Source organism: Rhipicephalus microplus, chromosome X (assembly GCF_043290135.1).
Source record: "Rhipicephalus microplus isolate Deutch F79 chromosome X, USDA_Rmic, whole genome shotgun sequence".
Lineage (NCBI taxonomy): Eukaryota > Metazoa > Arthropoda > Arachnida > Ixodida > Ixodidae > Rhipicephalus > Rhipicephalus microplus.
The window spans coordinates 217,361,083-217,385,531 of record NC_134710.1 but is presented as its reverse complement, the minus strand read 5'-3'; the positions used below and the strand labels follow the sequence as shown (position 1 = coordinate 217,385,531).

Sequence of the window (24,449 nt, the reverse complement as noted above, 5' to 3'; positions counted from 1 at the left end):
GATTGATATGTGGGGTTTAACGTCCCAAAACCACCATATGATTATGAGAGACACCGTAGTGGAGGGCTCCGAAAATTTCGACCACCTGGGGTTCTTGAACGTGCACCCAAATCTGAGCACATGGGCCTACAACATTTCCGCCTCCATCGGAAATGCAGCCGCCGCAGCCGGGATTCGATCCCGCGACGTGTGGGTCAGCAGTTGAGTACCTTAGCCACTAGACCACCGCGGCGGGGCTCCGTGGTAATGACAGGACAGCTCACTATACCATTTGTAATGCTTGCCGTTGTTCGGGTTTCGTTTGGCGCCAAAAGAACACCAGCCAATAGCTGACGGCGTATAGAAACGCTGCCACTCCTTCGGTCCTTCCCCTCACGAACAGTGGCCCTTCGTGAGCGGTAGCACTCACTGGGAGACACCTGACTCGGGTCCAGCCACTCGACGGTGCTCGTGTTGCCAAACCCAGGCACCCGAACGTGCACTCCGTCAGGAGATCTCGTGGTCCTCGTCTTATTATCGTACAGCAACCTGCACACAGAATCACCACGCGTAGACAATCAATTGTTAACGATGTACACGATACTTAGAATCAAGTGCTACAATGAGCACGGAAGCAAACAAAGTATATTTTATTTATTTGTTTATTCATTTATTCATTCATTCATTCATTCATTCATTTATTTATTTATTTATGCATTTATTTTATTTACTTATTTAAGAAAACCTCTAAAGGACCTCACTTGAAAGATACTACATATAAGGAAAAGAGAAAAAAAAAGATACAATGCAATTGAGACGGAGCAAATACGCAAAAACTTCAAACGTAACAAGACCTTCTTAAGGGAAATGAAAAGGATATGCAATAACGCAATACACATTGAATATATTAAAAAGGTATTTAAAAACCTAATGTGAAATAACAATAACACAATAATAGAGCACAAAATAAAGATCAAAGTGGTCCCTAAGAACAAACCAGAACACTAAACTTTGTTATTTTTTAGAAGTTCATTAAATATAAGAATGTTGATTTCTATTGCAACATTTCGAAGCACCTGGTTCCTTTCAACGATGGCTTTCAGAATTAGCAAAAGGTACGCATTAGCAAAAGATAAAGTACGGCATGTTATGCGTTCGATCTTGAGAGGGTGAGCACGGCGTGGAAAGATGGCTAAGGGTGACTGCAAAAATTCATCGTGCAGGAATAGATGACGGTAAATTTTGATGTCAAGAAACATCGAAAGAGCGAGCTGGACGATACGGCCTGTCACGAAAAATTAACTGGAAGAGCTGCAGCAAAGGTCGCTTGACGTTACCCGAAATGCAGAATCATACCGCCAGTTACGTTAAGATTACAATTTTTTAATGAACTTATAGCCTTCCAGATTTTTTTAATTAAATGTAATGGTGTCGCACCTTCTGGAAGCGCGCAGATGGGTGGCCTTTTTGTTTTTCTTTGCCATTCTTCCATCTCTCCTTTCTATTCAGTTGATTGAATTTTCTCCCTTCCACTTTGCCGTATAGCTATCTCCGATTGTATTACGTTACCAATATACACTTTCATTATTGGGTAAACTTCATGCTGGGCCATTCATTGTTCCGTGAAATGTGTGTACGAAAACCACTCTCGGGCTCGGTCATGCTGTTAAAAAGTATCGAGCAATTCACTGTGTATGAAAGCAAACATCTTGCAGGCAAGTTGCTGTTTCTTCTGTGCTTAGTAAGCTGCTTATACGCAGTCATATAGTCTTGGGGCGTCGTCAAATTGGACAATGAAGTTTGCGCCAGCCATTTTTTTTTTGCTATACCTTGCGTGTGCTTGGTGAGGGGACTCTTACATGTGCTAGACCAGCGAGCTTTTCTTTTAGCTCGTGTTATAAGTAAACAGTATTAAAATCTTAAAAATCTAACAATGGTTACTTATCACATGTACCAGCCGGAACGAGTACTATTGTAGCAAAAAACAGAGTTATGTGATGCGGGGCTGCATCTGATCAAACATTTTTGTGTAACTGATCATAAGCGGTACTTTTAAGAGCAAACGTGTTTTTACCCATCATCACTGTCGCCCAAATGACGTAAAACGACTAGTACTTATTAGACAGCGATAAAATAACATGCACATTAAGGAAGACTACAAAGTACACTTGTGAGCAAGCACGAGAAACCTTCAGTCTTTCTCGCGTCCTCTTTTGTCTACGAAATTCTCGTGCTGTGTGAAAATGACGCCCAATTATTTTGACACAGTGTGGAAAACGTGGTGAAGGAAGTGCTTTTAAATTTCCGGAACTCTGATAGATGGCAGTGCAGAATCGCGAGTCCTGCACGCAAGATAGTCGCAGGCTGGTGGTGATAACGAGTTCGTACCTCATGTTGTCCACCCAACAGTCGAGCACGTAGGGCACCATAAGCTCAAGGTTGACCCAGAGGTCAAAATAATCATTGGTTCTCCTTTCACAAAAGTAGTGCACCGTCTCCGTCTTGTTTAACTTGGCTTCGAGTTGGCTCCCGCCGTCGCCAGGCACTGCGCGAAGCAAACGAAAATTGCATGCAGGGCTTTTGAATATGGACACATGTGTATCTTCAAAATTGAGAAGGTAAGAAACTAATATCTCACCAGTCACAAAAGCTTATGCTAGATTATTGTTTAACTATTTCGTCATACCCGAATACAAGGTGTCACCACAAAAATTAGAATGCCCCTATTGATATGCAGTTAAATATGATGCACTCATTCTCCTGGTCGGCGATCCAAATAACTCGTATTTCCCTCAAACAAAGCGCCTTCAAGATGAAAATTTTTTAGACGCGAAGCAGCTCTTTGACTAGCCTGTGTAAAGCTGTCCCTCCGTACGAATGCGCCACGCGCCGCAGGTGTTGGCGCGGTTCTAAGTAGGTCACGCCGCAGCTGCGCGCTGACGGCACTCTCTTCCTCGCTTGCCGCGCACTCGCCGCGGCGCCCGATGCTGCCGCCTCGTCCGTTCGCCCGTACCACCGGTCGCGACCACTGCTCGCTACACTGCCAACTCGTCTGTTCACGCGCAATAAAGCTGACGCGCGCCTAACGTGCGCATTCAAACGTGTCTGCACGTGCCACCTACAGGACCTACGCCAGCCATTGCTTCAAACGAATTTTCCAGCGCTCACCGCAGTACCGGCGTTAGCGCCGTTCAACCCATGACACCACCCGTGCGCAACGCTACTGCTTCGCATCACATAAGGGTTTCCTTCGGGAAGATGGTTCAAGTTTTTTAGCCTCAAGTTGCGAAGCTTAGCCACAAATAATAGCAGAACCGTAAAAATGTTTACGAAATGTTTGCCAACGCAAGGCAATGGTGGAATCATTTTGACTTTGCGGATTTACGCAGAATTTTTTACAATAAAACATGAGCTAAGATATGTGCAAGATTCATTCACTTCGCGTGCTTTCTCAGTTGATTTAACCGCGTCAGTTAGTCGGAAGAATTTGACGGCAAGCGAGAAACGAACGATAAAAAAATATTAACCACTATAATATACCTCTATAAGTTTGGTCATTCCATTGAAGCATAACGTTGCCAATATTTCAGCCTGTCTGTCATGGGTATTCTCACAGGAGATCTTGCAGAGAGTTCGTCTCGATGACACGATTGCTGACCCTCAGATCACGGGTTTGATCCTAGCTCTAGCGGCCGCAGTTTGATGGAGGTTCAAATAGAGGCCCATGTGCACTGAGAGCGATGTCATGTTTATCTTAAAGAACACCATATGGTCAAAATTTCCATAAACTTCCACAACGACGTCCCTCATAATCCTATCGTAATTATGGCTCATAGAGAGAGAGAGAGAGAGATGATATGAAGAAAGGCAGGTAGGTTAACCAAAAAGCAAGTGTCTGGTTTGCAACCCTGCTCTGGGGAAGGGGAAATGGGAGACCGAAAAGTAAGAAAAAGGGAATGAGAGAAAGAAAGCGGGATGGAAGTGAAAGCACACTAACACACTGAAACGTCACAAGCTTTCGACGAGGCGGGTCGATCGCAGAAACTTCAGGAGGGCCTTCGTCGCTTTTTGGCGTGAAGCACCATCTTTCCGGTATTCAAAAATTGATTTTTCGGAAAGTGGTTGGTCGTCGAGGCGTGCAAACACTGCTGACAGGGACTGTCTCTGACAGTTGTACTGAGGGCACTGACAGAAAATATGTTCGATGGTTTCGTCAGCACCGCAATGATCACACGCAACCCTGTCTGACCATCCGAAGCGGCAAGCAAAGGCAGTCATAAAATACACCCAAGCCACATGTGACAGAACGGTTGTCTCAGATCTGGATAACCCAGATGGAATGGAAAGTCGTAGGTATGGGTCCAGACGGTGAAGACGGGTGTGTAGAAATCCGGGCGTGTTCCACAGAGACCTGGTGACATCGTGCGCGAGCGTACTAATCCTTGCTACTGCGTCGCTTCTTGACAGTGGGATGGAATCGATCATGCCATTTTCGTGAGCGTTCTTTGCTGCAGCGTCAGCATACATGCTTGTTATCGACGATTCCGCAGTGGCCTGGTGATGATGGAAAAGTTACATCATATCCTTTCTGTAGTACTTGCTGATACAACTGTCTTGTTTCCAGCACCAATTGGTCATGAGGTTCACGACGTAGCGCAGTTCGAATACAATACAGAGCTGGTTTCAAAACAGTGAATATGCACCATTTTAGATGTTATTCTTGATCAATCCTGCGGAGTGCACAGCGGAGTGCTGCTAGCTCTGCGGCTGTCGATGTTGTTTTGCGAGACGTTCGAAATTGGATGGTTTCGGCTTTTGCTGGGAAGATCACAACTCCTGCAGACCCCCTGACATTTGTCAAACCATCCGTATAAAGGTTGACGTTGTGTTTGTATCCTTCGTGCAGCATATGTAGAGTCAGCTGCTTCAAGGGTGGTGTCGAGAGATCCGCCTTTTTGCTATGGTTCGTATAAACTTCGTAAAGCATCTTATCTTGTTGTGATGCAGGCTTGGTATTCTATCATAGGACACTATAGTGTATAGCTCAAGTGAGGCGGCGAGAACAGCACACTAGGGCCGCGTCTGCGCGTTGCTGTGTTCTCATGTCTTCGTGTTGGTTAAAAGAACATTCTTTCTCACATTAATTACCATTTTAGAATCGCTATAAAGTGGCAGTACCATTGTGACCGTAGATGTCACTTTTTCGTTAATTTACCCATACGTAAAGTTGTGAGGCCGGTATGCGTAAACAGTTACGGCGCACTCATGAGCCCAAAATAAAATCACCAAACCTTTAGTGTAATCCTCCAACGTCTACAGCCCGTGTTATTGTCAAAGATTGTTTGCCTTGAGTGCGTCGTACAATGGCCATTGCCAGCAACATAAGCGCATCGTTTCGCTGCCTGGCGGCGCAGATTTTACAAGCAATGTGTTCATTGTTTGCAGCGACGCAAATACACTACCCCGAAAACTGCTTAAAACGTTCCAAATCTCAAACAAATATACCGAGAACTATGTAGGCCTTCGAGTTACGTAACATGCTAACTTATGTAAGCTATGTAGGGTTTTGCACCAAAATAGAGACACATTCGCCACCATGCATCCCGAATCGAGCGGACCAGCACCGTATCAACCAAACGACACTTGTATTTTCAATTGCAGCACAATTAAGAAGTCGTGCTGAACTGGCCCTGCACGAAATAGAGCACAGACTGTGCGGCTCATTTTGCGTTCTCAAAAGGAGTAGAAAAAAGTCCAAAATTGTAAATTCGGAAGAGGAAGCGCGTATATAGTGCAGCGAAATCAAAGATACCTACGCATGCTTGTACCACACACACCCTGTCACGTGCTTCTCGAGAATGATTTTTCTTACATTCACACCCACGGCATGTCAAGGTCAGTTCTCTGGCGGCCACTGTTCAAAAGCCGATAGACGTCACATAGACAAAGGTCGCGATGGGCGACGAGCCTTGGGCGATGTGTTGCTCAACAGTAGAAGCTTCCGTTGACAAAAGCCATACGCGCACACCGATCTCGTCACCCGGGGCTGTGCGCATTCTCCTGAGCGAAACATGTGATCAGGCGCACTGGTGTTAGTGACGCAACGCTTTATTTCATCCAGAACCCATCTTGCGAAAGAACCGGCAGCAATGGCCCTCAGAAGGGCCCAAGCCGACTGAAACGATAGCTTTCTTTCACCCCGCAATCCAGCATGAAACCCTCAACGTCCCGACATGGCTACTCGAAAGAAACAGAGGCATACATGATATCCCTCGTCAACGCCGCCGACTCTGCTGAGTGACAAACAACGGACCGAGAGATGTTCGCGGGTCGTGCTGCCACTCAATCCGAAGAAAGCAGTGCTCTTTTCATACAAACCACATTTTAGGCGTAACCATGCGCCGAAGACAACGCGCAGCCCGAAGAGATTGCGAGATCATCGAGAGGGTGACGCATCATTTATGAACGTATGCCACCCGCAATGCCCTAAATGAAGAACAACACAGACTGTGTAGAAGCACCTCTTCTCCACCCCTTTTGCCGAGCTCTGAAAAATTGTGGCGAAACGGATGTGCACCACTTGCAAGACAATTTTTCTTACATATTTCTTGTTTCACGAACTTGATAACACCGCACTCGGAAAGCTCGAGAAGGACAACGCAAAGGTTGATGGAGACTGAGGAGAAATCGAAGAACGCCCCCAATGGACGCACGTCCATGCGTGCGCCACACATCTCGATGACCAAACGGTGCGCGCTGGGGCCGTGAGTTGCCCCACGAGGCGCGGTATCAGGCACAGAAAACCCAGTGAACTGTGTGGCCGACGTAATGCAGCTGTTAATAATAATAATAATAATAATAATAATAATAATAATAATAACAGTTCAATTGAGTGACCCAGGCCTTCCCAGTGTTTATTATTATTAATATTAGTATTATTAATTATATTATCATCATCATTATTACTATTACTTCCGCGTATACAAATAACAAAAAGGGAAGTAGGGCGCGAACCATTTTCCTACTTCTGCGAGTGGCAAGGCACCCTCCAACTCTGTACAAGAAAGAGAACAGATGCAGCAGTTGGAAGTAATTGCCGTGGTTTTACGAGTCAGAATCTCTTTGCGATTATGCGGCACGCCGTTGCGGAGGGCTCCGGAAATTCGGACCAACTGGAGTTCCTTAGTGTCCACTGGCGTCCCATGCTACACGGGCCTCTAGCATACCGTCCCCATAAAAATGGCGGCACCGGGGCCTGCGTTGAGCCTGCGACTTTTCGCGTTGGTTGCCGGGCACTCGAACCATTATATAGCACCGCGGCGGACAAGAGTTGCAGATAGGAAATATTGAATTAAATTGTCGGGAATGGAGAAGATGACGCCAACGACCAAATCAAAATTGTTTACAGACAGGAAGAGAAGTCAGGCTCATCTCGCAAAGTAAGCAGAGCGCGACTCCGGTCATGTCGACCACTCGGATAGAGGGCAATCGTCGAGTGTCGTACGCCGCAGGCCAACAAGGCTACATATATTGTACAAGTAGCGACGCGAGCCGCGCAACTCGTATCAAACGTAAAACGCTCAAGTGCCTCGCAAGAAGCACATGCCGAGTCACACGGCATGAACGTTCGGGCACGACAGCCAACTCTGAACTTCAGTAACAGAAAGCCTCAGCCACGAACACGGGGAGGAAACGCTCTGGTATGAGCATTGTTTAAAGGAGACATGAACAAATCTGAATACGGCCATGGTCGAGACTGCTCAAAATTTCTGAGCATAATGAAAAGAAGTCGACCAGCCTGTTCATGTCTGGCGATATCCATTAGCGAAGGTATTCAGGGTCTGGGCAGGCTAGCTCAGGAGAAGTAATTTTGCTGAAAAACTCAGTAATGCTACGCAGAACTAGGTGATCTTTCACCGATATCGCGAGTACAATGAGACCAAGGCGAAGTAATCAACACGTACGTTTTTTTTTTTTTAATCGGAAGATTGTAACACATGGTTTGATCTAGCTGCTCACAGGAATTTTTCTTATAGGCAATACAGATTTTTTTATTAAAACGCCACAGCTAAGAAGATGACAAAGGGATTACAAATGGACTGAGGTGGAGAAACTTTACAGCGCATAAAATTACTTAACTTTTCAATGATTAAATTAACGGCACTTTTTTAATTGAAGTGTAGTACGTGAATGGCACTTTTTTTTCTAATCTCAAATGACACACGCAGTTTGATATTCAGAACTGAGGGCCCCAATCCAAGTAATGCCGAAACAGTGATCCGTGCGCGTAGGAAATGCGGGTTACGCGAGACCGGACAGCTCAAATGGCGCGTAGCTTTGAAATTCGGTCTCTCACACACGCATTGTGGAGGAGCTATGCTTGATCTTGAAGCAGCGACAGCGTGATGTCATCGGAGCTGGCACGTAATCTCTCCCTCCTTCCGGATAGGCTACATGCCATCTCGTACGACGACAAGAACGCGCGACTATGGGAACAGAATCTATCTTGGCATTTTTGCGCAAGCACACAGAGAAACAGAAAGACAAACGGGCGCAATTGCGCCCGTTTGCCTTTCTGTGTCTATGTGGACTTTCGCAAAAATTTCAAGATGGATATGTTCCAACTAGGCTGAATCGCAGTTTTGCAACAGAGTCTAAGTTGGCTCAGCCAGACGAAGATACCTTGAACATGCGACAGTGTAGCATCATGCAAGATGGTTTTATCGCGCTCGTCTGACAGCAGGCCCCGCGACTTTCTAGGCCGTGCTAGTGAGTGATGCCCGTTTCTACCACGGCCACTCGACAAAGACCGAAGTCAAGGACAAGCGGCATTGAATCAAAAACAGTGACGTGTTCCGCAACCGAGCCAGCTCGACTTGCCGGGGACTGAGGCGCCAACATCCGCGCGGCGAGGGCGCGAACCCGGACAGTGATCCGCCCCTCCGTTAAGAAGGCAAGACGTTCTCCACAGAGCCCTAGCTGAGAGTGCGAGGTCACGACCTCATCTCCACAGAGCACCCTTTGCCACCCGCTTGTAAATTACAGAAACGCAGCGCGAGACGTACGTTTTCGTTAATTGGTGCCCGTCATGCACGCTACTTGTGCAGACTTCAGTCTGGTTCAGACAGACATGCTCCTTGTACCGAGCGCTTAACGACGCTCGAGACCAGAGCTACGAAGTAAAATGACGACAGCGACAGAAATGAAGAAGCGCAGATGGTGCTTTTCTGCACTGTCAACAAGAACACTCGATTTTGTGACCTCAGCTATGCATGCGGTTTACTTACAGCGGCTGTCGAAAACACGCTTCTTTGACTCTCATACTGCGAACGAAATCAGTACGGTGCCCTCGATAGACCGGATCTAGTTACAGTTCGAAAAAGACCGACTGAAAGTTGCACTTATTCGCCAATGTCATGCTTCGGTTTAATAACTACTAATTGTCCTAATTGTCCTCTTCCCTTTTGTCGGTCGAAGTCATTTGAGAAAGCGCAATAATAATTTGTGGTGTTCTAAGTGTCAAAACCACGATATGTCTGAAACGCTGTATACTGGCAAACTCTGCTTTATTTTTCACCACCTGCGATTATTCAATGTAGGTATACACTGAATTAAGTTGTATAGTACATGGGCCTAGCGTTTAGCCGCCGACGAAATACGAGCGGCGTGGTGGGGAATCTAACCCGCGACTTTGGAATCAGCAGCCAGTGTATGCAAAGATTTCATGAGCCATCAAATAATCAAATTACTTATTTTGGTGAAGGACAAGCTGCCGCTTTACATGACGAGTGCGCAATCTTTTTGAACTTGAGGAAGCCGCACCACTGCCGAGCCGTGCTATGTTGTGACCAGGCATCACAAAACACTGCTTCAATTCACGCACAGCACAGCCGTTAGAGAACACACATACAGAGAGAGAGAGAGAGAGAGAGAGAGAGAGAACGATGCAAGGAAAGACAGGGGGGTTAACCAGAAACACATCTGGTTTGTACCCTGCACTGGAGAAGGGATGAAGGGGAGAAAAAGGTTGCAGGGAGATAAGAAAGGTACACACAATCACGAGCACACTCGGGGGAGCAGACACAGTCTACAGGTGGTCGCTCAGATTTGTTGTCTTGAAGTGTACTGTAGGAATGCTTTAATCGCTTTCTGCGCAATTGAAGCAGACGCCCAAGGTCCCAGAATCTTCTGCACACAGAATAGTCTGCACACAGAATAGTCTAGAGTCCAATTGGTTCAAAACCATCCGGAGCTGGCATCGCTGTGTGTCGAAGCAAGCGCAGCTGCACAGGACGTGTTCGATGGTACCGTCCGTTCCGCAGGAGTCGCATGTCTGCCATACCGATGTGAAAGGAGTACACCTTTGTGAATGCAACACCCAACCAAAAGCGGCATAACAATGTCGCATCGGAGCGGGAAAGTTGTGATGGTAGCTGTATCTTGAGCGAAGGATCCAGTTGATATAAGTGACACCTTTGGAAGCTGGTAGACGACCAGAACGTGCGTGAATGATCTCGAGCCAGCAAGTAAAGTTGTCATGCTGTAACAGCCCTTAATAGAGGAATCGGGACCACACGTGTTCCTTCATGGGCTGAGCGGGCTGCATCATCAGCCAATTGATTTCCAGTTATACCGATATGTCCAGGCAGCCATTGATATATGATATCATGCCCTCGTGCTAGAGCTTGATGGTGGCAATGTCTTATTTCATGTACCAATTATTCATGGTTCCTTTTACGCATGGCAAACTGCAAACTCTCAAGTGCTGCCTTCGAATCACAAAATATGACCCATTTTCCTGGACGCTGGCAGAACCTTCGAACTGGCAGAACCTTCGCCAGACCAATGAGGGCAACATTGAACAAGACGGGGCTTAAACACCCTCCTGAGGTACTCCGCAGTAGGTGTAATGTTCAGTAGTTTTACCCTCATCTGTTTGCACACACAAAAAAACTCCTGCCAGTTATATAGCCTTTACCCATTGAATGTACACCAAACGTTATGCCTATTTATCGCAACAATGCGAAAATAATTATTCGGTATTGCGCGTATGACGTGTGCTTCTCACCACATGATCCCGACTGCCTTCGTCTATTGCAAGAAAAAAAAAATTAGAGCAGCCACAAAAAGAGCACCGTGGGCCATGGCCGTTTATGGATTCGGGACAAGGTATACAACTAACAGCGAGCCCCACCACACTTTTAAGTAACAGATACGCTGCTGTGGTTCCGCCTCTGTGGATATCTTACAAGACTGCGTGCTATTACGCAACAGTCTTGCTTCAACAAAAAAGGTAATACGCGATATTTAATAGATAATTCTACAACGTCCAAAATTTTCCCTCATTGGCACGCATACATCGTCGAACAAAACTTGACGTATCTACACGAAGTCAGTCGTGACGAGCGGGCCAAACTCATATCGTATGGGGGACCAGAGCGTTGCCCCATATAATGTTAATTGAGTGGTAGAGAGCGACATCAGGTCCGAAGGTCCCTAATATCGACGTTGAATTCACCGACTACTTTAAATGGTTCGTGCTTGTATACGTTTTATATTGTTCTGGCACAATTATGATATCAATTTGTTTTCAGACTTTTTTATACGCTTTGATTGATGGGTGCTAAAATTTTGGTATTTTAGAGGCGAAGCTTCTTAGGGCATGGGTCTGTCGCTCCTCTGTATGTGTGGAGTATAGTACGTTTCCCCCGGTGGCACATACCCGCTCTAGAGCGGATGGAACGAAGCACGGACGGGCGGACGGATGTTTCGCCCCACTCATCATTATTCACGCCGTGAGTATGCCGCGATTTTTTTTACTGAGTTGTGGCGTTTTACTTTGTTCTTTGTTAACATTTTACACAGTGCGGTCGGTGCGATAACACCGGAGACCATGGTCGGACAACCCTCAAGCCTAAGGTGCTTCGCCCCTGAAACAAACCCGCGCAAGCACGGACACAAGGGAACTACACAGCAAACGCCGGCTATCAATTGAAAGACCTACTGTGGAGCAAGAGCAGGTTATAGGCGTCAAGATACGATTATATACCTCATTTCGCTGAACCACTCGTTCCACGGAATTCTTTTGAAAGAGAAATTTCCTTGGCTAGTCGGCAACCACGATATTCATTCACGACGAGAAGCTGTACGATGTGTCGTGTGCGTCATTCCCGATAAGAGAAACAAAAAAAATATATTAAGGCAGCTTTGCACTAGTGCTGACATGTCTGAAGGAAGCGTGGAACAGGGCGGCATGCCTTGTTTCTTTTTATTTTTCTATCTTTTTTCATTGTCTGTTCACTGTATTTTTCCTCTTTCTATATCTGTTTCTTTTTCTTTCTCTATCACTGTTTGTCGCTTCTTTCTATATTTCAATATTTCTTTCCTCCTCTTATTTTGAATCTATCTTTTGCACTTTGTTTTTGTCTCGCTTTCTCTTTTTCATACTTTTTCGCCTTCGTTTTCTTCGGTATCTCTCCCTGTCCATTTATTTCTCTTTCTTTTTCTGCCTCCCTTCCTATTACTTCTCATTAACTTTCTCTATCTGTTTCTCTCTGTGCTCGTTCTCTCATCAGACTTTTTGCATCCCATACCAGACTAATAAGCGCACGTGTTTTGGGAGCAAAGCCGAAAAAAACGGATGAAGATACCAGGTGTTCGTTGATAATAGCTTTGTATTCGCTGTGCACGGACGGCTTAAAGAAGTTCGATGTTCAAAGAAAAATTACCTACTTAAACGCAGTTTTCGTTGATCACCATTGGTGGCTGTATGGCACAAAAATTCTCACATATGCACTCCTCGGCCATTACTCGCCCTTGTTCCATTAAACAAATTATGCCACCATCATCAACATCAGAAATTTTCACACAACGGCGTAGCACTAAAGCCAGTGCGCATGCGCGCAAGCATCGAGTGAGCAACGGGTTGCATGTGTAGCTCCGCTATACAGCCATTCAGCAGAGCGTGATGGCATGTGGGAAAAAACTCATAATGCAACCATGCTTAATTACGAACACCTGGAGTTCTTTCACGTGCACTGATATTGTGCCATACAGTTTTCCGGGCTTTTTTCCTACGTGCAAATGCGACCACGAGTGAACACGTGCATGCCCCTCGGATGAGCGGCCAAGTATCGTAACCACCACGGGGGCGTAGTATAGGACTCTATGATCGCGCACCTCATGCTAAATTACGCCGGCACACTTCAGTATGGTCGAGCATATATATTTCTTACTACTGCTATTACTACTAGACAGATAAACCACAGCGCTAGGCGCCTTCGGTTGTCTAAGTACTTTGCCCACGTCACTTCACCGCCGCAGCCAGGGTCTTCAGCACGAAGCGTTCCTTTCCCGCCGCCGGTACTTTTCGTCACGCCGCAGCGTTGTTTTGACGGCTATCGCTCTGGTTGGCCCGGATATATCTAGTCATGCTTTCTAGTTCTTCTACTACCACTACTATACCGCCATCTCTACTCTGTCCTAAGTGAAAAATGCGCAGGCAAGCATCAATCACTGTCTCTAATATATCGCTGTAGTAACTAAAAGGAAGGTTGGTGGAATGTTACGCGCAGCGAAATCAGTAGTATAAATAAAAAAAATTAATGAGGATCAATCGTAAGAAACACCTCCGTCGGTAGATTTAAACGTTCATCATAATAAAACACTTTTTCATCTATTATAGGTAATAACTTTATTCATTCGAGAGATCTTGTGAAGCCATTCGAGTTAACTTAAGCTGAAAGTATATAATGTATTACGCCATTTATAAGGCCTTGAGAAAAAGTCATTGAAACTTCAACGACCAACTGAAGGCAAATTTCCTTGAAATACTCGAATCAAATCGAGGCTCCCTCTCATATCAGTTCGCGTCTAGCGCCGCGTTGCGCCGGCTACACCGCCACAATGAAAATTTATGTACTGGTCAACCTTATACGTCGTAAAACATTTTATACAACGTCAGATGATAGCGAGAGTTTCTGACCGTTGAAAGCGATAGTCTGACCAAAGCGTGGTTTCTTTCAAGTTACTCTTATCAGTAAGATGCCCAAAGCAGCCACTGTTTGAACACTTAAGAGGAGCTGATGTGTAACAGACACTTTTCTTTACACCGCGTATACATACGTTGCCATATACACCGCATATGTACATCCGTGGCACGTATAGCGTGTACACCAGATACGTAACGTGCCACCGCGTATATACAGGGCAAAAAACTGTTGGAGCGTGATAGTGAAAGTCCAAATGCGAAAGCCAATATTTCAAACGATGATCGCGCTGTTTGCTTAATTTTCCAGCGATGCTTATCAGTAAATAAAACCGGAAAAATAAAAAGCAAATTGCGACAATTCCAGTGCGATTGAAGAAAAAAGGGTAATGCGTAAATTACTGCTGGTAAGTGCCAACTTGTGGTTTCTATTGTATTGCTGTGACGACAGTGACATTCGTGCCCTCGTTTCCTTTGTCCGTGAAAGCACTTCAGTATTTGTTCCACCCCGCACGCACAACGAATAGCTTTCCCATCGTGACAAACTTATCGCATTTGCTATCTATCGTTCTTTTTTATCCGAATTAATCCTCTATTACGTTATCTACTTCAAGTATGTGAGCGCAAAAAAAAAGGACGTCGCTTTTGCAGATAGGGGATCAACCTTACTTTTATCTTGACGTTATCTCCCATCTTGTGACGGTGATTTGCACCTATGGCACTGCGTCGATGTAGCAGGTTCTAGCGAACTTCGAAAAAAAAAACGGCGTTAATTGTACTGTTCATACAGTTTCAATTAAAGAAAAGGAACACACCATACCTGCGCTTAACGTGCGGCACAGTCACAGTGTAAGCATGCAGGAGAAGCTGACTCCTAAGAGCACGTAGTAAATTCTTTTAGGCGGACTACTGCAAGCACGGAGAACAATGTAGTGTTTTAATCTGCCCACATTTATTGATAAACTGTCGGATGTCAATTATGACCTGAAACGTACCCTGCGAAGGATATCGAATTTTACACTACGGCAATATAGCTCTTTTATGAACACAGAGGAAACATAAGACAATGGTAAGATAGGGCGCTACCAAGATAGGACTCTTTAGAATGTGCAGCTTCAGTGCCCTTACTGAGTACGAAGCTACATGGGGTAACACCTCGTGCAATACTGTTCAACTGCAATGCAACGATAGCGACAACGGAGCTGGAACACGCGAGTCCTCGAAACGTAAAATGCCCCTATTGACGCGATCATTACTGGTGGTGATAACGAATTGAGGCATATATGTTTGTAATAGACGGGCAGCTTTATTTCGGTCACACATCACTTACTTCACGTGGCGTGACATCAAGTGCGAGCTATACTGCTTTATGGGGACCTAATAGGCCGCACACGAGGGTCACTGTTGAGGCTGCTGCTGTTGCTATGTGATGGCGATGAGTGGCACAGCCCTTCACGGTTGGCCAGCTTTGAAGCTTGAGCTGTGGTTGGGCAGCTCAAAAGTTAGCATCGGTTTCACAATTCACATGGTATCACGACTGAAATTTTACTGTGCGACTGTAAAGTAAAATGGGCACCAAGGTAGCAAAAACGCTTTGTGCATACTGTGGACTATCATAATGATGAATTATGATTGAACCGTTTGCAATAGGTGGGCAGCTTTAAACAATACGGATAGTTGACGCCTGGTGCAAATCAACGTGTACGTCACAATTTTCGCCCAGCTGCACATGCCACTCCTCACCCAATAGGACGCTTTCGTTCTTTTCCAGATCAAGTTTCAGCAACTTTGTCGTGCATGTGCTTGTGGGGGCGGTTTCGATTGATTGATTGGTTGATTGATTGATATGTCGGGTTTAACGTCCCAAAACCACCATATGATTATGAGAGACGCCGTAGTGGAGGGCTCCGGAAATTTCGACACCTGGGGTTCTTTAACGTGCACCCGAATCTGAGCACATGGGCCTACAACACTTCCGCCTCCATCGGAAATGCAGCCGCCGGAGCCGGGGTGCGAACCCGCGACCTGCGGGTCAGCAGCCGAGTACCTTAGCCACTAGAACACCGCGGCGGGGCGCGGGGGCGGGTTTGGCTACTTCGTTTGCTATGCGTATGCATTAAATACGTTAAAATAAATACCACGAAGGAAAGAAAAGCGCGCTTGTGTGTCTCAAAAAGCTGCGCTGGTGCTTATCGTTTTCCATAAAAGCACGCCTCCGCATTCAGCGGAAATCGAGAATGGCAGTGCGACATGCGGATATCTATAGCAGATGGATGATAATCAACTTCACTGAAAGTGCCGCGCACATTCGGAAATTACACCGTACGCAGAATGATCACCGTACACGCAGAAATTACACCGTACGCAGAATGATCAAGAATAGCTACCCACCTGGGTGGGTAGCTATTCTTGATCATTTGATTGAGCTGAAGCCGTAGTAGTATTCCATTGCTAGCCGAAGTGTGGTTGGCATGATTTAGCGTTTAAATATCTATTGGCTTATACTACAAGCAGTTAGTGGAGGAAAAAGAACAGTGGTGTGGATTTGACGTAGATAAGTTGACACGTACTAAAAACGCCTTGGTTCAGGTCCAACTTAACTGTATTTTCGTTTTTTTTTCATTATGCTTTATAGCTGTTATAGACACCGGCGTCGCACAAAAAGACTACCAAAATCAGATGTCGTAGTGAGCTGGTAGCAGCTTACGCTTGAAAAATACCGCAGGGACATCCGGCAATATTGTCCACAAGCATTTCACTCAGGAAGGCTCGACCAGCGCGGAAATAGTGGATTTCACGTGGATTTGACTAAATTTCATCGTTTCGGTTTTATGATGCTTTGCTACTTGGCAATTTATTTACCAGAATACCTCCCATTACAAACCCAACTGTTCATTGCATTCATGCGCGTACGCAGCCTTTTGTTCTTGTTTCTCTATAAGGTTTTGGACCCTATGCGCTCGCCGGGGCTAGTAGCCACGGCGCAATAAAGAAACAATGTTTGTTGTACTACGGTAGTGAGTTCGCTGGACCTCGGTGCGATAGAGGCGAATCTATCCTAGCAAACATTTGCCACTGTAATATAGTAGTTATGGGCCCGAATTCTGACCCGAAGGGCGCGGGATCGAATCCCGGCCATGGTGTCCGCATTTATCAATGGAAGCGACATGCTCGAGAGACACGTATACTATAAATTTAGGAGCACGTTAAAGAACCTCAGGTGGTCAAAACTTCCAGAGCCGTCCACTACGGCCTCTCTCCTAATCATATGGTGCTTTTGGGATGTTAAATCGCAACATTATAGTCGTGAACAAATCCACATGAACGTGTGATGCTACAAGCGCGAAGACCAGATAAATTCATATACTACCCATTACTTTTATGCCAGATGAAAAATCGCGACGCAAAAGTTTGGCTATAAGCGATGAAAAAAAAATAATTTTAACACGGGTTGTCGCTGTAGCCAACGTTTCGACAAGCGGACTGCCCTTCATCGAGGCTACGAGTAGCAGTTGTAGCCTGTACGCTTGTCGAAACATTGGCTACAGCCATAGCCGTGCGTAGGGCTCCCTTTCATATGGCGGGGGGGGGGGGGGTCATCACAGTGTCCCAACTCCTTATCAAGTCAATACAGGGGGCAGACATTGCGCATGCGCCCCTTGGCTTCTCTTAGGTGGCTTTGCCCCCCTCCCCCCCCCCCCCCAACCCTGTGCGCACGCCTTCAGGTGTCCATGCTTTCCTGAACTTCTAGCTCACTTAAATTTTGCTATTGTAAGTTCAGTACAAGAAGGACCGCGTATTACAATTGAACCCCGAATCATTGATTGATATCTGGGGTTTAACGTCCCAAAACCACTATATGATTATGAGAGACGCCGTAGTGGAGGGCTCCGGAAATTTAGACCACCTGGGGTTCTTTAACGTGCACCCAAATCTGAGCACACGGGCCTACAACATTTCCGCCTCCATCGGAAATGCAGCCGCCGCAGCCGGGATTCGAACCCGCGCCCTGCGGGTCAGTAGCCGAGTACCTTAGCCACTAGACCACCGCGGCGGGGCGAACCCCGAATCAATTTAACGACTTAAGAGGTCGCGTGCACTTTTGCACTCTATGACGTAAGACAATTTTTTTTTCCTTTTGAATTCAGCCTGTCAAAACATTGATAGATGTTTTCACAGGCACGTAGACGAGGAAATACAGCTGACGTGAATTACGAAGCGTTTTTTTTTTTTTACTGGAAGATTAGTACATCGATGGGACTGCCACTCAGGTCGCTTCGTTATGCGTACAAGGTCAGCTATATTTCTCAGCAGTTTCATATTGAAAACGTCACACAAATTTGATGCAGTGATGTATGGCGTTTATACCAAAAAGGGGTGCCAAAGCAAATGTGCCTCATGGCATCGAACGAATTTTCTTTTTCAGTTTCACGAGCCTTTTAGATAATTCTTTTCTAAAAAAAAGAATAACATAACAACAGTCTATCTTATCATATATTTTGTCCCATTGTATATATCTTACAAGTAAGTCCTTCTGGCTATTCTTTGTAGATCTCTATGCCACACGCCCACATCTACAACAATGGCTATTGATTACAGTGAAGCACAACTTTTGTGTCCAAGTTACTCCCGAAGAACATCAGCAGAGAGAATTGATGATCACGTCCACGCTCGCCGTATACCGACTTAAAAAAACTGTTTTTCAAGTGTAAGCATTACTTAGCTATTCCACAAGCCAAATCGTAGCGAAACGGTGTCCGTAACGTGACGCATTGGGAGTTAAAAATACAGGGGTACGTGAAAGCGAGCAATGGGCGTGCAGGATGTAATGAAAATCAACGGGAGTTATCAAAAAAATAAAGCTATAGTCAAGATAAGTCAATAATTAAATTACCAAAAACCAGTAAAGAAGACATTGTGAAAATATTTGGTAATAGCAAAACGAGATCAATGCTCGAGTTCTATCGTAACTTCATCACTAAATGTTCGGTAATTAAGATAATTCGAACAAAGAATGTAGTCACCTCGAGTTCGGTAAGCTTGGACAGATATAAACACCACGAGCTCGATAAAGACTGATAAGGCTCGAATTCATCCGATGAAGTTCAGTCGCTTTGATGGCGCCCGACGAGTATTAGAATTTGTAAGCTAATCAACATTCATTTACATTTGCGAACATTCATAAACATTGCAAATGAGTTCTAAGAAAACCCGTAAGGTGGCGGAAAAGTTAAGAAATGGAAAGAAGACAGCCACCAGTTTGTAGCACGAAGCCACAAGGAAATCCGTACGGATATCTAAAAAAAATGAGGATTCTTAGTTGCCGAAAAATTCGTCCTGGTCCGGAGTTCAAACCCGAGACCAACGCCTTTCCGGGGCGGTCACTCTACCATTCATAAAGATTCATTTACAAGCATTCGCTATTGCAACAGCTCGCGCGCGCGTGTTCCCAACTTGGACAACGCAGTTGTACTCACGTGATGCCACACGTGATGCCATCACCCGGCGTTGCACACACGTGCAGTCGCGCCATATAGGTATACGCCAAACCCTCATGGGGCGGTCCCCCTTTGACGGCGTGGCACTGCTTACGCATCATTTGACAACTGGTGTGGAAGTTTTGCTATTTTCTCTTTTTTTTTTCGCTACGAAGCTTCGCTGTGTACATTGTTCAGTAACCAAACGGTTGCGTTTGTAGCTAAGCGTTGCCTGTCCATTGAGCTGCGCCCTTCCCATCCATGAAGTGTTTTGGAAGTCACTCTTCCCGCCCACTCAGCATAGACTGCGCGCGACCAAAATAACGGGACTATCTCAGCGGGAGATAAGCTTGGTGTGCTGAGTGAACCACGCAAACGGCTTTTGTTGACAGCGACCGCGGCTCACGCTGAATGTATTTCAGCCCGTACACTGTTGCGCAACACAGCGCACGTGTCGTGCCGAACGAATTCTTTAAAAATAACGCAAACGTGAATGAAAATTCTGTGCAGTAGCACAACATTGTGGTTCTGCCGACTCGCAGTTAACGTCACTTATCCAGGCTTGTCTACTGCAGATGCGTTCTACGGGAATATTCGCCGTGTAGCCTCCATCCATTGATTGATTGATTTGTGCGGTTTAACGTCCCAAAACCACCATATGATTATGAGAGACGCCGTAGTGGAGGGCTCCGGAAATTTTGACCACCTGGGGTTCTTTAACGTGCACCCAAATCTGAGCACACGGGCCTACAACATTTCCGCCTCCAACGGAAATGCAGCCGCCGCAGCCGGGATTCGAACCCGCGACCTGCGGGTCAGCAGCCGAGTACCTTAGCCACTAGACCACCACGGCGGGGCTAGCCTCCATCCACCGCAGTCCGAATGGCGATCGGTTGATTGATTTGATTTGTGGGGTTTAATGTCCCAAAACCAACATTTGATTATGAGAGACGCCGTAGTGGAGGGCTGCGGAAATTTTGACCACCTGGGGTTCTTTAACGTGCACCCAAAGCTGAGTACACGGGCCTACAACATTTCCGCCTCCATCGGAAATGCAGCCGCCGCAGCCGGGAATCGAACCCGCGACCTGCGGGTCAGCAGCCGAGTACCTTAGCCACTAGACCACCGCGGCGGGGCGAATGGCGATCGGTGTAAATGCCACAAATTTGCACTCCTGCTAGCGCTCAACTATTCATTATCAGACTTCTTTTTTTACCGGCATAAATGCATGACCTTCACAAAATTCGCGAAACAAAAAAAGAAAACAATACCGATGAAACAAAGATGTGCGCGTGTCTTAGCGTGCCTGTTGTTCATCCGACATGCATGGCGAAACTACACTGAATTTCTGTTGTTCCTTATGGTAAACCTAGGCTGACGTCATTTCATCGTCATTCTGGTTGCGTAATCAAAAGGCCCTTTTACTCTTTTCCCCATTCTTCATGGCTGCTTCGGTTACACAGCACGAATATCTAGGCACAAATCAAGCCCCGTGTTGATATTTCCTTCTATACGCATGTTTCTAAAGATTCTGCACGAAACAATGGAAGAAACATGCCAACGACAAGGCCGAAGCTCACCGCTCACAGAACACAGCCAGCGCTTACTGCGTATTTATTAGGACCGCTCCGTGTTCCTGTACTCAGTACGTACCTTCCCCACCCCCACACTGTTTTTTTCCCATATAGCAATTTTTTTTTTTTTCGACGCCTCTTGGCCACGCTTCTGCATCTTCACGAATAAAGCGATCCGCGAGGTCGCAGTTTTCCTTACCCAAAGCATATTTTCAGACAATGGCAGAATATACCGCCTCGGATTTCAGACAGGTCACCTTTGGGCAGTCCACTCACTCAATACAGGTGCTGTGAGTTAGGATGAAATTGCATCCGCCCGTACAGCTGAAGTCCAATGCATTGCCGTAGAGATGAGGTACACCTTTCACTGAAATCCGAGACACCCGTCAGGCAGAGGCAGCGTCAGGACTTTTTTTTTTTTTTTTTGCTGGAATTAGCGGGAACCCATGGCAAGTAACTTCTTCAGGGGGACAGGAAGGCTGGGAATATATGCGTTGTATGTTGATTATGCTTGCTCTTGGGGGAGGGCAGGCGGAAGTTTAGGGGTGCTCCAGCTCCCCCATAGATCAAGTCCCTTTCCCCTTCCCCCTCACTGACATCACCCCTGCCATTATGCACCTTTTGAAAACACAACCCACTTTATTTCGTTGGTTCACGGATAAAGGCGTTGAAGGGTGCCTATTCAACTGAAAAAGATTTCCCGGCTGCATTTTTGAGAAGGTTAATCTATTTTTTTTCGTTAAAACTTTCAATCTTCTCTAATTGCAGTAGTTTTAGACTTAGCTACTTATCTTTGTAACCGCACCCAATTTTCGGCGACTCCCTTCGATCCTCTTAGTTCTACTTAACTACCAGTGGCAGTCAAAAAATTAACAACCGGTTATCTAATCAAGCAAACATGGCCTACATGCATATCTGTTTTTTTTTAAGACAACGCACAGAAGCCGATAAATTCTACAAATGCAGAAACTAGTGAAACTGTGCGCCGTGTCCAGGTGTCTTCCTTTTGTATTTAAATTTTTTTTGCTCAGCACAGTTAAGACAAAAAAGTGAAATGGCTGGTAATTACGTGTGCACTCTTGTACAAGATTCAAAGCGATATCCGTGAAATTAAAAGATAAAGCACAATCAGCGCTTCCAGGCTTTCCGTGAACATTTTTTTACTGGATTTTCATTTTCGTACAGTGTTTCGTTTTATCCTCAGTCGTGTCAAGAAATAATGCATAGCCGCCTCTTCGAACGGATCGAGAATGTAGCTTTGGGACGTAGTGTCCCACCATGTGTACAGCAACAGATATACATATATGTGCGTATTCTTAAACATAGATAGTTGTGGCAAAAATATGTACACAAAGAAACGTGACCGCAAGCTATTTAGGTTGGTTGGGAAAGCCACCACTTGCTTGGGCAACCTTTTGTTATAGCCGAGCCACCCGCTGCTTACAGGCTTTGATTCGCCTTGACCGACATTTCCGATTGTGGGTAGAGGAAGAGGGGGCGGTCTGACAAAACACAAACGATTTAGTCATGATCTTTTGAGCAAGAAATTACTCAAAAGTCGTCGCACTCAGGCAAACTTACACTCATGAAATGCGCGCATGCATATTCACTAATCATGCTTTTATCACTACATAGTCATCCACGGTCGACGAAAAATTGGTGACGCCAAAAATCCTAGTTCGCCCGATGACATCACTTATGAGAAAGCGTATGCAGTCGCTTATCAGTTCTACAATCACCATCAACAAAGTGCACAAATAGATGGCATGCACAGAAAAAAAAACACGTTTTTCAAGTCATCAGTCATATTCATCAATTAATGAGTTAAATCTGAAACTGATTTAGCTCGCGCCGAACTCACTTAAGCACTCGCGCATACCATAAATTCGACATCATCAAACGAAGCGCCGCAAAATTGCTCGTGCTCGAAAATACAAACGGTAGCCTCACGGGATACTAAAGAAATTTGGAAGACCACAGTTCCTCTGGGACCGCATATCGTATCTTCAAGATTTAACTGGAGCCTTTTTTTTTAAGCAGCAAGCTTTGAACAAAAAAAAAAACTGGCGTGTATAATTCGTAACGCTTTTATTTGCTTAGCATAATGAAGTGACGAACACTTATACTCTCATCGCGAAAGGCACTAAATTTTTGTAAAGGCGACTGTTACGAGGCCAGAAGTTCTCGCGAAAGAAAAATATTAATGCAGCCCTTCTGTCGGGTGCACTTAAACGACGAATATTTATTGCGCTTCACCAGAAGGCCACGTCCTCCAGCGTAAAGTCTTAAATTTCATCCCCATTCGGCCGGCAGCATCTTCGGATTGGCGTCCGTGGAATCCGAACGGCATTTATTGTTTTACGCAAGGTTGTAGACAGCCATGTACTGGCATTTTACACCTGCGGCGTGGCGCGCTACGGAAGAACTAGAAAACCAACACGCGACGTTTTATGCATGTGAGTGGCACCATGCCATTGTGTAAGACGTGCTCGGAAAGCTGGGACAGAAAGAAGAGCAGGCGTTATCGTCCAAGAAATACGGTATTTATATCTATTAACCCATTCAGCGCTGAAATGGATATACACGAAAGGCATGCTAGAACCAAATTATACATTCCGAGTATACCTCATTGCCTGAAGTGAAATGCAGCACAGACAAATCTCAACCACCCGTTGAGCAGATTGTACAGCATCTTCCTTCGCAACAGGGTGTTCACTGTGCCAAAGTTGAAACACGGGCATACGCACAAAGAAAGTTTGTGTACTTACCTAGTATGAGCGGATGCTTTTTCGTAGCGAATATTCGGTTGCGCAGCCTTTCCAGGATAGTGGCAGCGTCGGTGTCGCCCGCGCTGAAGAAGGCGAACAATGTCGAAAATAATGCTAGTTTCGCTAATCTCGACATGGTGCAGCGCCGGGACGGAAACGCCTTTTGATGCGAGCGGGAGCACAAGAAAGGGCCAATTGAAATCCTATCCTAAATACTATCCTACCGCCCCGAAGACAGCAGCGGTTGCGCACGCTAGGTGGCCCAATACGAGCCCACTCCGATCAGCAACCAGCGATGTGGGCCCACTGGGGGAGTCGCGGACCACGGCCTCCCTCTCCCAGGCGCGCGCTCGACGCAAGCTCGCGGATGCTATGCGTCGGCAGCCGACGCGTGGTCTCTTTTTCAAGAGCTGCGAGCGGGACGAGAGATAAACAGCGCGTAAGTAAATAAATAAAAATGAAGACAGGGAGAAAAACGAGACGGACAAAGGGACGGTTCGGCGCGATACGAACCACGCAGTAAAAGAACGCGCGGGGGTTGACGACGCTTTCCGGCGTCACGTGCAGCCTCGGTGACGCGTTCGACGTAGTGAACCCGCGGCCGTCCATTGGTCGCCTAGCGAGACGGCTTCGCGAAGCGGGACAGTCAAGAGAGACGCGCCTG

General features: G+C 46.0%; 1 protein-coding gene across 1 annotated transcript in view; it reads right to left on the bottom strand.

Moving 5' to 3' along the window:
* The window catches only part of LOC119187463 (lysosomal phospholipase A and acyltransferase), a 38,423-nt gene extending 14,284 nt beyond the window's left edge, over positions 1-24,139 (bottom strand). The window contains exons 1-3 of the mRNA XM_037435572.2: positions 23,786-24,139; positions 2,368-2,524; positions 410-528 (exon numbers count right to left, since the gene is read on the bottom strand). Coding sequence (XP_037291469.2) covers positions 410-528; positions 2,368-2,524; positions 23,786-23,921 — 412 coding nt within the window. The 5' untranslated portion in view covers positions 23,922-24,139. The remainder of the gene's footprint in view (positions 1-409; positions 529-2,367; positions 2,525-23,785) is intronic.
* Positions 24,140-24,449: the final 310 nt, after the last annotated feature.